This window comes from Cynocephalus volans, chromosome 10 (genome assembly GCF_027409185.1).
Source record: "Cynocephalus volans isolate mCynVol1 chromosome 10, mCynVol1.pri, whole genome shotgun sequence".
Taxonomy (NCBI): Eukaryota; Metazoa; Chordata; class Mammalia; order Dermoptera; family Cynocephalidae; genus Cynocephalus; species Cynocephalus volans.
The window spans coordinates 103143779-103158119 of record NC_084469.1 but is presented as its reverse complement, the minus strand read 5'-3'; the positions used below and the strand labels follow the sequence as shown (position 1 = coordinate 103158119).

The 14341-nt window shown below is 47.6% G+C and overlaps 1 protein-coding gene across 2 annotated transcripts; it reads right to left on the bottom strand.

Moving 5' to 3' along the window:
- Positions 1–2671: 2671 nt before the first annotated feature.
- QTRT1 (queuine tRNA-ribosyltransferase catalytic subunit 1) lies at positions 2672–9202 on the bottom strand. Of its 2 annotated transcripts, none has more exons than XM_063112403.1 (10): positions 8960–9202; positions 8648–8716; positions 8412–8550; positions 6417–6495; positions 6221–6336; positions 3931–4069; positions 3629–3704; positions 3403–3512; positions 3235–3322; positions 2672–3157 (listed from the first exon to the last, which is right to left on the bottom strand). In XM_063112403.1, exons 1-10 carry the CDS (start codon positions 9200–9202, stop codon positions 3005–3007), a joined length of 1212 nt encoding a protein of 403 aa, XP_062968473.1. In that variant the 3' UTR covers positions 2672–3004. The 2 variants fall into 2 exon arrangements, with proteins under 2 accessions (XP_062968473.1, XP_062968474.1); XM_063112404.1 differs by having other exon boundaries at positions 2672–3151.
- Between the last annotated feature and the right edge of the window lie 5139 nt (positions 9203–14341).

The window sequence follows — 14341 nt, the reverse complement described above, 5'->3', positions numbered from 1 at the left end:
TGGTTCATGCAGCCGCCCTGGAGAGTAGAAGCCTGAAACCTCAGTGGAGTCCACATTGCGTTAAGTCTGCAGGCCGGCAGCATGTGAGAGCAGTGGAGGCGTGGCAGCCTCCACCCAGATTCCAGAGGATGTATGGAAAAGCCTGGGGTCCCAGGCAGAGACCTGCCACAGGAGCAGAGCCACAGCAGAGGCCATCTACTAAAGCAATGCCGAGCAGAAAAGTGGGGTCAGAGGCCCCACAGAAAGCCCCACCAGGGAAATGTCTAGTAGAGCCAAGGGAGCAGGGCTGCTGCCAGGACACCACAACTGCAGGGCCACTGGTAAAGTGCAACACAGGCCTGGAAAAGCCACAGGCACCAGCACGGCCCACTGTGCTCTGTGCCTGGCAGAGCTGTGGGAGTGAGGCTGCCTGATGCTTTGGGGGCCCACATGCCCCATCATGCCCAGGATGCAGGACTTGGAGTCAAGGAAGATTATTTTGGATCTTTAAGATTTAATGTTTGTCCTTCTGGGTTTTGGACTTGTTTGGGGCCTGTTTCTCCTTTCTTTTGGTCTATTTCTCCCTTTTGGAATGGGAATGTGTACCCAATGTCTGTTCCACCATTGTATCTTGGCAGTAGATAAACTTGGTTTTGTTTTTCAGGTTCACAGCTGGAAGGACTTTTGCTTTTGGTCTCAGATGAGACTTTGGACTTTTAAGTTGGTGCTGGAGCAAGGTACAATGTTTTGGGACTGTTGGAATAGAATGATTATATTTTGTATGTGAGAGTGACATGAGTTTTGGGGGACCAAGGGCAGAATGATGGAGTTTGGATGTGTTGTCTCCCCAAAACTCATGTGGAAATTTGATCTCCAATGTGGCAGTGTTGGAAACTGATTGAGTCATGGGGGCAGATCCCTTATGGATGGATTAATGCTCTACCTGGGGGTGGGGGGGAGTAATGAGTGAGTTCTTGCTCTATTAGTTCCTGTGAGAGCTTGTTGTATATAGGACCCTGGCACCTCCTCTTTCTCTCTTGCTTCTTCTTGCCGTGTGATCTGCTTGTACCCACCGCTGCCTGCCACTTTCCACCATGAGTAGAAGCAGCCTGAGGCCCATGCCAGATGCAACTGTCCCAGAATCGTAAGCCAAATAAACCTCTTTCCTTTATAAATTACCCAATCTCAGGTATTTCTGTTATAACAACACAAAACGGACTAAAACAGTCTTGAAACTGCAGATGGGGACAAGTGGAAGGGTTTTAAGAAAAAAAGTGATTTGATCCAGGGCTGGATTCTTAGCTTAGAGCGCACCCTTGTTGACACCAAGGTCACAGGTTCGGATCCCCGTACTGGCCAATCGCCAAAAAAAAGTGATTTGATCCTTCTGGACACAAATGGGCCAGAGAGCAGGGAACCCAAAGAGGTGGCAGGTGCAAAGTGGTGTGGGGAAGTGGGCTGACAAGGCAGTACAGGGGATGGACAAACAGAGAGGAGGAGGATGGCACATGTCAGCTCCATGACCCAAAACCCCAGGTCTCAGAGAGATGGGCAGAGTCTGCAGCATTGACCAGCATCACAGAAACCTGGAAAAACCCTCACTGCCCATCCATGGAGCTCGTTAAATACTATGCAGGAGCTAAAAAAAGATTGAGGAAGCTCTTCATGTACTGAAGTATAAACAACTTGAGAGAGAAAAAGAAAAAAACAAGGTACAGAACTGCGTGTAAAGGATGCTGACATTCACAAAAAGTATGTGCACATGGAAAATTTCCAGGAGAATACACAAACTGATAAAGGAAGGTGCACTTTTTGTGCTATATGAACTGTGGATCCTACACATGTATTACTTCTTCAATTTCGAAAAACTTTTTTTCTAGGAGGATCACCTCCTTGGGCCTGTTTATTTACTGGATGATTGGTATGGTCTGAGTGTTTGTATCCTCCCCCAAATTCATGTTGAAACCTAACCTCCAAGTGATGGTATTACTAGGAGGCAGGGCCTATGGGAGGTGATTAGGTCAGGAGGGCAGAGCCTTTGTGAATAAGATTAGTGCCCATATAAGAGAGACCCCAGAGAGCTGCCTTGCCTCTTCCACCGTCAGAGGTTGTGGGAAAAACAAGGCCATCTAGGAAGCAGGCCCTCACTGGACACCAAATCTGCCAGCACCTTGATCTTGGACTTCCCAGCCTCCAGAATTCTGAAAATAAATTGCTGTTGTTTATAAGCCACCTAGCCTGAACAGACTCAGACAGTGATAATGACCAAATGACTTCATTCCTCTGAACCTCACTTTCATCATCTGTAAAATGGGAATGTACTAGGGCCGAGCCCGTGGCGCACTCGGGAGAGTGCGGCGCTGGGAGCGCAGCGACGCTCCCACCACGGGTTCGGATCCTATATGGGAATGGCCAATGCGCTCACTGGCTGAGTACCGGTCACGAAAAGGACAAAAAAAAAAAAAAAATGGGAATGTACTATCCACGTATCAAAGTTCCAAGAATTAAATACACGTGACGAGCATTTAGAGCAGTGCCAGGCAGAGTGTCAGCACCTGCTAGATGACACCTATTATTATTAAGGTGTTTACTGAGAGCAAGATTGAGCCATATGTCTGCAGACAAGCTGCCACTTCCTTCACAGTGAACTTGGGCAAGCTACTTCCCCTCCCTGGGCCTGTTTCCTCACCTATAAAGAGGGGGAAGACAAAAGTGCCCACCTCCACGGTGGCTGGGGGAGCCACAGGGAAACGAATACAGCTCCCACTCTGGGGGGCACATCCTACATGCTGGGCCGTGCAAGGTGGTTTCTAGCTGCTGCCACAGTTACTTGTTGTTGTTATCAATGTTGGGGACGGGCATCCAAGGGGAGACATCCAACTGCAGTGATGCTCAGACCAGGAAGGGGGTCAAGACTGGCCACCTCCCCAAGAAGAAAACAGACACACTCTATAAGTTAGAATAAAAAAACCTTCAAAAATCCTTCTGTATCTTCCAGCCCCTCCCTCCCTCTCATGATGCCAGGTCAGCCCAGTGTGATTCCCACAGAGGCCAGGGCTTCGGTGGCCCAGGTGGGGCAGAGGGTGGGGTCCCCATACATGGTGCCCATGAAGTCCCGCACGAAGTCAGGGAAGCGTTTCTCCATGATGCTGGTGCGCATGGTGGTCATCAGCTGCAGCTGCAGGCAGGGATGTCAGCATCTGCCACAAGTGCCCCAGAGACCCTTGCCCACCCTGTCCCCAGGTACCGGCCCACCTGGTAGGCGATGTTGTGGACAGTGAGGTGGTGCAGGGCGGCCGTGTTGTCACTGTGGAGCAGTGCATGCAGGAAGGCCCGGCTGTGCCTGTGGACCCACAGGTGGTGGATCAGCGGAGCCCGGCCTGTCTCCGCAACCCTCCCTCAGCCCCCTGCAGACCCGCCTACTTCTGGCAGGTGGGGCAGGTGCACTCAGGGTCTATGGGGCCAAAGTCCTTCTCATACTGCTTCTTCTTCAGCTGCAGGTTCCCGGTGGGCACCAGGGCAGAGCCAAAGCGCTGGGGGAGGAGAGGGAGGGGCAGGCGTGTCAACCAGGTCTTTACCCTCCCTGGCCCCACCTCATGTTGTCACCCCCAGTCCTCCACCCCTGTCTGCCCCTGGCCCAGGGCCTCACCGCAGTCCGCGTGGGGAAGACGCAGTCGAACATGTCACATCCAAGAGCCACGCAGACCACCAGATCAGTGGCATAGCTGGGGGGTGCACCCACGGAGGGAGGGGAGCAGAGAGTCTCAAGCCCTGATCCTGGGCTTCTGAGGCCTCCTCCCAACCCGCAGACTCCCCCAACTGGGCCACATTCCCTCAGAACCTCCCCCTGGGGACAGCCATGTCCTCCTTAGCAACCCCTGGGCAGGGCATGGGGTGACCAGGAATCCTCTCCTCCCAGGTGGGGCTCTGTCTCCGTTCTCCCTGACATACCCGACCCCCATCAGGTATCGGGGCTTGTCCTTGGGCAGCCGGGAGGTGCTCAGGGCCACCATCCTCCAGAATTGAGCCTTGCTCTCGCCCCCGCTCAGGCCCCCGATGGCAAAGCCTGGAACGTCCCTCTTGGTCATCTCTGAGGGTACAGAGTAAGGTCAGGAAAGGAAAAGTGCTTCGTACTCCACTCCAGGACAGAGTCTACCCCGACCTCTACAGTCCTCAAGGAGGGAGGGGGAGAGAGAGAGAGAGACTGTGTGTGCGTGCATGCATGCGTGTGTGTGTGTGTCTGTCTGAGGGTGGCTACTGGTGTTCTCAGCTATTATTTATTGCGTGCCTGCTGTATACAAGACCCTCTCCTTCAATCCTCAGGGAGACCCACAGCCCACACTCCCTTAGCTGAAAACTTTGGAGCCAGAGGTGTTTCAGAATTCAGAATTTTTGCAATTTTAGAACAGTGAACACCCCTGGGTAATAGCCGATCATCAAACACCATAACATTTCTGCAACAAAATATATAAAAACTTCTAACAAGTGGGATAGAGAGAGATCCAGTTTTGCTACCCAATGATTTGCAAGTTTCAGAACATTTAAGATTTTAGAATTGGACCATGAGGCTCCAGAATGACCTAGAAGGGGGCTGCAAACCTGTACTGTTATTCTGTTCACCTGACAGATGAGGAAACTGAGGCTTTCAGAGTTGAAACCACTGGCCCAAGGCCACATTGGCCAGAGGCTAGATTCGAACCCAGGCCTGGCCTCCAAGCCCGTACTTATCTTGGGCCTCAGCTGTCCAGTTCTGCCCAGGTGAGACCACAGCATTGACAAAGCAGGTGCTGTCTGGGGCCAGGTTTTGAAGCTGATGTGAGCAGCAGGTTCAACAGGGGACCAGTTGTTTAAATGCAGATTCCCAGGGTTCGCCTAGCCCCCAACTCTGATCCAGTCATGGGTGGGGGGCCCAGGAGGCTGCATTGTACCACAGACCCCAGGAGGTGTTCTACAGCAGGTGAGTCTTGGAGCATTTTGAGAAGTGCCGCCAGGGCAGTGCTTATCAAACTGCGGGTGGCCAAGAAATTAATTTGAGAGGGCAAGACCTGCACGGTGTTTTTTTTTTTTTTTTTAATGAAAGAGAACAGAAAATACCAGAAAGCATCACATGTATAAAGGTAATGCTGGGGCTGGCTGGTTAGCTCACTTGGTTAGAGCACAGTGTGATAACACCAAGATCAAGGATTCCGATCCCCCCACTGGCCAGCCACCAGAAAAAAAAAATTGTTAAAAAGACTTACTGGAGTGGGAAGCGGGTTTGAGGACAAAGCAGGACTACAACAAGGACAATCTTTATAACGGTGCACACTGATGCCAAGAGCAGGTGGAACACTTTGAATGGATTTCTCATTTAACCCTTACTTCGACCCCTGGCATTGGGAGTACAGTCCCATTTTACAGAGGAAGAAGTGAGGCTCAGAGAGGGGAAGACACTGGCCCAAGGGCACACAGCCATAAGGGAGCAGATCAGAAGCTGGCATCCAGTTTAATGCCCACGACACCTCCCTGACTTTAAGCACCCCATCTCTACCTCCCCTTCATCTCCACGGCCACAGCCTCAGTCCAGGCCTCCTCGTCACCCTCCCCCTGGGCAAGTACTCCAACCTTCCTGCTGGGCCCCCTGCTTCCTTTCCCCACTGGGGATTTTTCTATGATGCCCCTTGGTTCCCATCACTCTCCTGCTCAGCAGCCTTCTATGGCTCCCCAGCGCCTCGGTGCAGTGTCCCAGGGCCTCCACCATTGGCACAATGCCCCAGGCTTGGCCCCTTGCTCTTGACTCTGTGTGTTCTAATCCTCCCTGGGCAGGAGCAGCACAGTGTAGCAGTTAATGCTGTACATTCTGGAGCCCAAAGCCTGGGTCCAAATCCCAGCTCTGCAGCATCCAAGCTGTGCAGCCTGGGGTAAGTAATATAACAGTTCTGTGCCTCAGTTTCCCCATTTGTGATCTTGGAAGCCTGGCAGTCCCCACTTTACAGGATGGTCGTGAAGACTCAAAGTGTCAGTGTGACTAGCACTTGTCATGGTGCCTGGTAAATACCTGAAAATGACTAGGATTGGGATCACTGCTGTTCTCTAAATACACCCTACTGCACACTGCCTCAGAGCCTTTGCTTCGGCTGTTCCTTCCACCTGGAGTGCCCTTTCACCCCTTCACAGCCACTGCCAGAGCTCAGTCATGTGCCGGGCCCATGTGGGCGCTTCAGTGATGGGCAACTCCTGGCCCTGCCAGCCCATGGCTCACCTTCAAGGCAGGTGGCCCGGAGATCCGCATCCAGCCCACCCTGGATGATGGCGAAGAGGTTCTGCTTGTCTGGCTGCTGATGGGCTGCAATGCACCGGTCCAGCCAGCGGATTGACCTGCAAGAGGGCCCCAGTCATGAGGGGAAGGGACACAAGGCTGCAGGACCAGGATCCCCTCCCCCAACACACTCACACACCTGTACATGGCCTCCTCCACGCGTGGCCCTGTCACAGTGCTGCTAACCACGTCGTCCAGCTGCATGATGATGTCTGAGCCTAGGGAAGGGGTCAGACAGGGGCACCATCACTGGGAAGGCCCCCACCTCCTGGTACGGACAAGCTGGACCTCAAAAGCCTCCCTGGGTCTTGCTGATTCCCACATAGCTGTCCCAATCTGTTTAAAGCAGCCAAAGGGAGATTTTCAGAATGTGCATCTGGGCTGGCCAGTCAGCTCATTCAGTTAGAGCGTGGAGCTGATAACACCAAGGTCAATGGCTGGGATCCCCATACTAGCCAGCCACCAAAAAAAAAAAAAAAAGAAGAAGAAGAAATGCATAAAACCCCTATTTCAAGAAGGGGGCAACTGAGAACTAACTCCCCCAGTTTTTGATTTTTGTTTTAGATTAAAAGAGACTAAAGATTTAGGGCAGTGAAACTACACTGTATGATACTACAATGTTGGATGCATGTCATATACATTTTGTCCAACCCCGTAGAATGTACAATACCCAGAGGGAACCCTAATGTCGACTATGGACTGTGGGTGATAAGGATAGGTTAAGGCCAGTTCATCAATTGTAACAAATGGACATCTCTGGTGGAGATGTTGATAATGGGGTACACTGTGGGAGGAACAGAGGTTATATGGGAACTCCCTGTACTTTCCATCCAATTCTGCTGCAAACCTAAAACTGCTCTAACAAATAACATCTATTTTTTTAAAAAGGGTTTTTCTTATGCTTATGGCACACTCATCTAGCAGAAAAACTTGAGATGGTTAAAATCTTTTCTAAAATCCAATTTAGGGCTGGCCGGATAGCTCAGTTGGTTAGAGCATGGTGCTGATAACACCAACGTCCAGGTTATCCCTGTACCAGCCAGCAAAAAATAAATAAATAAAATCCAAATTAGTATGAAGATTCATAAGTGTTAATACAATAAAAGAGAAGTATATATACCATATGATCAAGCAATTTCACTTTTATATACCTAAAAGAGATAAAAGCAGGGATTTGAACAGATATTTACACACCCATGGGCATAACAGCATGATTCGCAATAGCCAAAAGGTAGAAGCAACCCAAGTATCCATCAATGGATAAATGGATAAACACAATGAGGTATATCCATACAATGGAATATGATTCAGCCTTAAAAAGGAAAGAAATTCTGACACACCCTACAATATGAATACACCTTGAAATGAAACCAAAATGAGATACAAAATGGGAATAGCCCTATCAAAATGTTAAATAAATTGAATTCATGACCACAAACCTTCCCATGACAAAACTCCAGGCCCAGGGTGTTTTGATACAGAATTCTATGAGACATTTAAAAAAGAAATAACACCAATCTTAGGCAAATTCTATCAGAAAACAAACATAGGAAGAGCAAATAAACATCAGAGGCCTGGGCTACTGATGAAACATACTGACCATGACCTGGTAATTGCTGGAGCTAGATGACAGGTATATGGTGTTCTGTCTACTTTTGTATATATTTGAAATTTTGCATAATTACAAGAAACACAAAGAACAGAGGAGTGTGCTCTCATAAGGAGAAAATTAGAAGAGATTTGAACTTGCTTGTATTTGCATAAACTCTGGAAGGATTTACAAGGAACTAGTGACAGTGGTGGTATGCGAGAGTGAAGGAGATAGACGGTGGAAAGGAGAGGGAAAGGCATTGTTTACTGTACACATTTTTATACAAACACGTATACAAAATGTATTCTTGTTCAATTTTTTTTTTAAAGAATAATTCAGTGTTATAACACCAAGGTTAAGGGTACGAATCTCGCACAGGCCAGCTGCTAAAAACGAAAAACAAAACACTCTCCTACCAAGGACGGGCTATTATTTATCCCCCTTTAAGTGGGCTCAACTAAAGCTCAGGGCGAGGGAGTGACTTGCCCCAAACCACGCAGCAGGGCCGCCTCACCTCCACCCACCGACAGAAGGTGCGCTCACCCAGCGCGTTCTGGATCTCCACGGACTTCTCTGGGCTCAGAAGGGTCTCGTCACCGTTGTAAGGGGAGCGGAAACGGACTCCCTCCTCCGTCACCTCGGACAGGGACACCAGGGACACCATCTGGAAGCCGCCGCTGTCCTGGGGGAAGCCCCACCGCAGGGCTGTCAGGGGATGGAGATGGGGGAGTCCTCACCCCAGAGAAGCGCCCTGGGATCCCGGTCCGACCCCACCTCACCGTCAGCAGATTGTGGGGCCAATTCATGAAGCCGTGGAGACCGTGGGCTTTCTGGATCAGCTCGGGGCCCTGGGTTGGTGGAAGAAAGTGTCAGGTTAGGGGTGAGGGGGACGCTGGGGGCCCGTGTTGGGGGACTGGGCTGGCCGGCTTCGGTCCCCGCCGCCGCTCTCTCACACCCAGTCCCCGGCCTGGGAGACCAGGGGCGCTCTCTACGCGTTTGTCGATTGACTTTTGGAGGCGTACCCGAGCCTGGGGGACGCCCTAGGGCTCCTCACGCTCAGCAAGCGCCCAGCCCGGGCAGAGCCCACCCACCGGCCTCAGACCCAGATGGTAGGTGTTGCCCAGGCAGATGCGGCAGCCCAGAGCGTCCAGCTGCTCCGCCGTAATGCCTTTCATGGTGGCCTGCGTGCCCACTGGCATGAACACCGGAGTGGCCACCGGTCCGTGCGGCAGCCGCAGCTCTCCCGCCCGGGCCCTGGAGCGGTTGCATTCGGCCACCAGCCGCAGGATCCGAGGCGCCGACTCTAGGGATCCTTGGCTGCCCGCTGCAGCCATCTTGACTACCGGAACCACGTGAGCCGTGGAACACCATGGGCGGCGCCATATTGGCTGAAGTCACGTGACGCGCGAGGAGGGCTGAAGCCCTGGGAGCGCGTCCGGGGACCATGGCAACAGAAGCCGGCCACCTAATCCCTGCTGGGCTCCCAGTTCACTCCACCCGCAGCGCGCGAATGCGAAGAATCGAAATTGTTCTGGGTACGAATCCTATCCTGCCACTTTTCGCTCTACAGTCATTTTCTTCTGCATAAAATGTGGCGAATTTTAGCATCTCGGCATAAGGACGTTGTAAAGATTGAGTGACAGCCATGAATGTGTAGATCCTTACACACTGCCTGGCACAGGCTTTTGTCTTGTCTTGTTCATTGCTTTGTCCGGAGAGCTTAGAACAGGAGGTGCTCAAAAAACATTACTTTATTCAATAAAAGAAGGAATCCCAGGTTTATAGAAAGGGAGGCTAAGGCCCAGGACCAGGCTACATTTATTTGTTCATTCAGTGTAGACCTATATATATATATTCCCCACTAGTGCCAGCCTCCAGAATGTACAGGAGGTGAATGAGGCTGGTCACAAACTTATTCAGCGCTGGTTGCGTTCTATTAATAATACATAATATTACATAATAAATGATGATCGTTATTGTTGGAAATGGAGCTTGTATCGGACCAGCAGAGAGCGCCATTGTCCCAGAACACTTCCTCTCAGACGAGGACTGTCTTGAACTGGGCTGCTCGTGGTATGACTGCCTCTCAGGGGAGCTTCGAGCCTCCTATTCCGCAAGAAAGGCTAATGATGCCAGTTTTTCAGGGTGGTGGAGTGTCCTCAATGAGGCCACGCCTGGAAATCACCCACCCAGAAAACCCACCTTGGGGCTTTGGCATTTGCTGCTGCCTTTGTATGCAAAGCTCATCCTTTTCTGATTCCCCATGTGTGGCTCATATTTTTCACTGAGATTGCTCCCCCTCAGAAACTTCTGATCTCCCCGGTCTATTTTTTTTTTTTTTTTTTTTTTTTTTGGCGCTGACCAGTGTGGGGATCCGAACCCTTGACCTTGGTGTTATCAACACCATGTTCTAACCAACTGAGCTAAACGGGCAGCCCTCTCCAATCTTAAGAACATTCCACCCCTTATCACTCTGTGTCACATCACTTGTAACTTATGTTTTTAAAAACCTCTATACATAGACAACGTACACGTTTTTATCCCAAGATCAGTCCTCTCCTGTGAACTCCTGACAGCCTCTTTACAGATGCCTTCTTGACATCTCCCACTGGGTGTCTGTAGGTATCCAAACCCCACCCCCTTCCCACCATAAGCTTTTCTACCTTTCTCTATCTTCCCCTTCTCGGTAATAGCCGTGGTATGGTGTCTGCTGTAAGTTTTTTGAAGATACATCATGTCAGGTAAAGAAAGATCCTTTCAATTCCTAGTTCATTAATAGGTTTTTATCATAAATAAGTATTTATCAAACGCTTTTTCTACATATACAGAAATAACCATATAATTGTCTCATTTAACCTGTTAATATGTCAAATGAGGCCTGGCTGATTGCTCACTTGGTTAGAGTGTTGTACTAACACCAAGGTGAAGGGTTCAGATCCCCTTACCAGCTTATCCGCCAAAAAAAAAAGAAAAAGAAAAAGAAATACGTCAAATGACATAAATTTATTTTCTTTCTTCCTTTTTTTTTTTTTTTTTTTTTTTAACGATGACCGGTAAGGGGATCTTAACCCTTGACTTGGTGTTGTCAGCACCACGCTCACCCAGTGAGCGAACCGGCCATCCCTATATGGGATCCGAACCCGTGGCCTTGGTGTTATCAGCACCACACTCTCCCGAGTGAGCCACGGGGCCGGCCCAACATAAATTTATTTTCTAGAGGTGATTTCCATCCCATAAACCTACCTTGGTCATGATATACTTTTTACATGTTGCTGTATTATTTATTTATTTATTTATTTTTGGTGGCTGGCCAGTACAGGGATCAAACCCTGGACATTCGTGTTATCAGAACCACGCTCTGCTGAGTGAGGTAAATGGTCAGCTATTAAATGATATTTCATTTTATATTTTATCAATATATTATTAATATTTTAAAAGAATTTTTGTATCTCTATTATAAATTATATTGGTCTATAATTTTCCTTTCTTGTACTGTCTTTGCCTGGGTTTGGTGTTCCAATTATAGACTAAAGAATGTTCCTGCTCTTTCTATTCTCAAGAAGAAATTGTGCAGATTGGAATGATCTATTTCTTGAGTGTTTCATTTCTCTCAGCTGCAAGTCCATCCAGTTATGTTGCTTTTCTTGTAGGAATATTTTAAACTACTGATTTAAGTTTTGTAATGATTATAGAGGACTGTTCAGGTTTTCCGTTCCTTCTCAAGTCAACTCAGGTAAGTAGTATTTTTCTAAGAAATTATTTATTTCATCTACATTGTCTAATGTATTGGCTTACAGTTGCTCCTAATTACTTTATATTATTTTATGCCCCTCTTTATGGATTTCAGATGCAGAGGTTTGAGTTATTCATAATCTTTTGATGATGGCACATTATCATTAAGATCCATGTAAGACGTCTCTTTTTTCTTTTCTTTTTTTTTTTTTTTTTTTTGTCTTTTTCGTGACCGGCACTCAGCCAGTGAGTGCACCGGCCATTCCTGTATAGGATCCGAACCCGCGGCGGGAGCGTCGCCGCGCTGCTAGCGCAGCACGCTACCGAGTGCGCCACAGGCTCGGCCCTCTTTTTTCTTTTCTTTAATCACCGGTACTCTATCTCCATAGCATATCTTTTTCTTTGATATTAAAAGAACTACTCCAGCTTCGCTTATGTTATGATAACCTTTAAATATTTCTGTACATCCTATGACTACAATTTTCTGCCTTATGTATGATGTGTCTTTAGAAAACAACAAAGTTCTAGATTTTGTACTTTTAACCATTCCAATAATCTTTGCCTTTTACTTAAAATTTATTCCATTTGCATTTATAATGGTTACTGATATATTTGGATCTGATTCTGTCTACTTAGAAGCTTTCTATTTGTGTGGCTTGTTTGGCTTCTTTTATTTGCTTTTTTCCTCCCTCCTCTCTTGCCTTCTTTATTTTTTTTTTTTTTTTTTTTTTTTTTTTTTTTTTTTTTTTTTTTTTGTCGTTTTTTCGTGACCGGCACTCAGCCAGGGAGTGCACCGGTCAGTCCTATATAGGATCCGAACCCGCGGCAGGAGCGTCGCCGCGAGCTCCCAGCGCAGCACTCTACCAAGTGCGCCACGGGCTCGGCCCTTGCCTTCTTTAAAATAGATCAAAAATGTCATTCTTTTTTTTTTTTTTCTCAATTAACTTTTTACTCCTACTGGCCTGAAATTTTTATGGATACACCCATTTATATGCAGTATTTTTGCCTGTAATTTCTACTCACTTAGACCTTGCATCTCAGATCCATTTCTATTTGTCTGAAGTAAATCTTTGAAACTTCTTTCATTAATAAGCACTCTATAGGAGCTGGCTGGTTAGCTCACTTGGTTAGAGTGTGGTTTTGGTTAACACCAATGTCAAGGGATGAGATCCAGTACCAGCCAGCTACCAAAATAAATAAGTAAATAAATAAGCACTCTGTGTTGAAAAACTCTCTACAATGTTGTCTGTCTGAAAAGAGATTTATTTTGCCTAGTTCATGAAAGATAGTTTCATTGGGCATAGAATTCTAGGTTGGCTATTATTTTCTTTTGGCACATTGAACACATTGTGGCTTCTGAGAGCACTGTTAAGAAGTAGGGTCTCAATCTAAATGCTATTTCTTGTGATCTGTTTTTGCCATGTTGGTTTTTTTTTTTTTTTTTTTTTTTTAAAGATGACCGGTAAGGAGAACTTAACCCTTGACTTGGTGTTGTCAGCACCACACTCAGCCAGTGAGCGAACCGGCCATCCGTATATGGGAACCGAACCCAGGGCCTTGGTGTTATCAGCACCGCACTCTACCGAGTGAGCCACGGGCCGGCCCCGCCATGTTGGTTTTTTTTTTTAAAAAAACATTCCTTTTTCTTTGCCATTTTGCAATTTCCCATGATGTGTCTGTGGATATGATCAGTTGTACAATGGAGTCACTTATGTCAAGCCCTAATAAAAGAGAGCTGGGAGACAATGAAGGGAGGGCCCTCACACATTTGCCTGAAAACAAGAACTATCACAAGAGACTCTGCCAAAACCACGACATAATACAAAGGTTATCACAACCTTGCACAAAGATTACTTCTAAAAAGATGCCTGCCCAGCAACTGCCTGTTCCACTAATGCACTGATATCACTCTTGTTATTAATGCTTGTAGCCAAGGATAATTGCTTTAAAACAACTAATGTAACCTTCCTCATTTGACCTTTAAAAACTCTTGCATTCCTTTGCCTCCCTAGATGCACCTATGACCCATCATGGTACACATATCCCAGAGAGCAATCTCCTGCTATTTCTGAATAAATTCTTTGTTCTGGAAAGCTAGTCTCTCTGCTGTTTATTTTAGGTTGACATGGCTAAGCATGGATTTCTTTTGTTTTTTTAAATCCTGTTTGGGATTTCCTGAATTTCTTGCCTCTGGTAATTTGGGACAAATTACCTTTGAACAATTTTGAAAAAAGCTCAGTCATGATCTCTTTGAAGAACTGCACTCGTCTGGAACTTAGCTTCAGCACATGGAGCTGAGGGCAGGATGAAACGCTGGCCTCCTGTCCCTCCTGAGAAGATGGCCTTCCAATTCAGAGCTGGGGAGACAGCAAACCCTTTGATTTTGGGTGTACCAGCCTGAAGGGGAGTTTCCTTTTCCCCAAGTTGCTAGAAAGGAGTTAGATAGGAAGTAGCAAATATCACAGGCTCTCACTTTTCTAGCCAAATTTTAGTAGATTTTCTTGATATTTCTTCATTTGCCATATGCCTTTAAGACCATTTCCAGAGACTTTTAAGTGTTTTTTTTTTTTTTTTTTTTTTTTTTTTGTCGTTTTTTCGTGACCGGCACACAGCCAGTGAGTGCACCGGTCAGTCCTATATAGGATCCGAACCCGCGGCGGGAGCGTTGCCGCGCTGCCAGCGCAGCACTCTACCAAGTGCGCCACGGGCTCGGCCCCCAAAGTGTTTTTTAAAAATAGTTT

Excerpts from the sequence above, each read along its gene's own strand:
- QTRT1 (XM_063112403.1), bottom strand. The coding sequence starts at position 9,202 with ATGGCTGCAGCGGGCAGCCAAGGATCCCTAGAGTCGGCGCCTCGGATC. Across the intron at positions 3,705-3,930 it reads CGATACCTGATGGGGGTCGG|CTATGCCACTGATCTGGTGG; the intron begins GTATGTCAGGGA and ends TGCACCCCCCAG. Across the intron at positions 3,158-3,234 it reads TCCACAACATCGCCTACCAG|CTGCAGCTGATGACCACCAT; the intron begins GTGGGCCGGTAC and ends CCCTGCCTGCAG.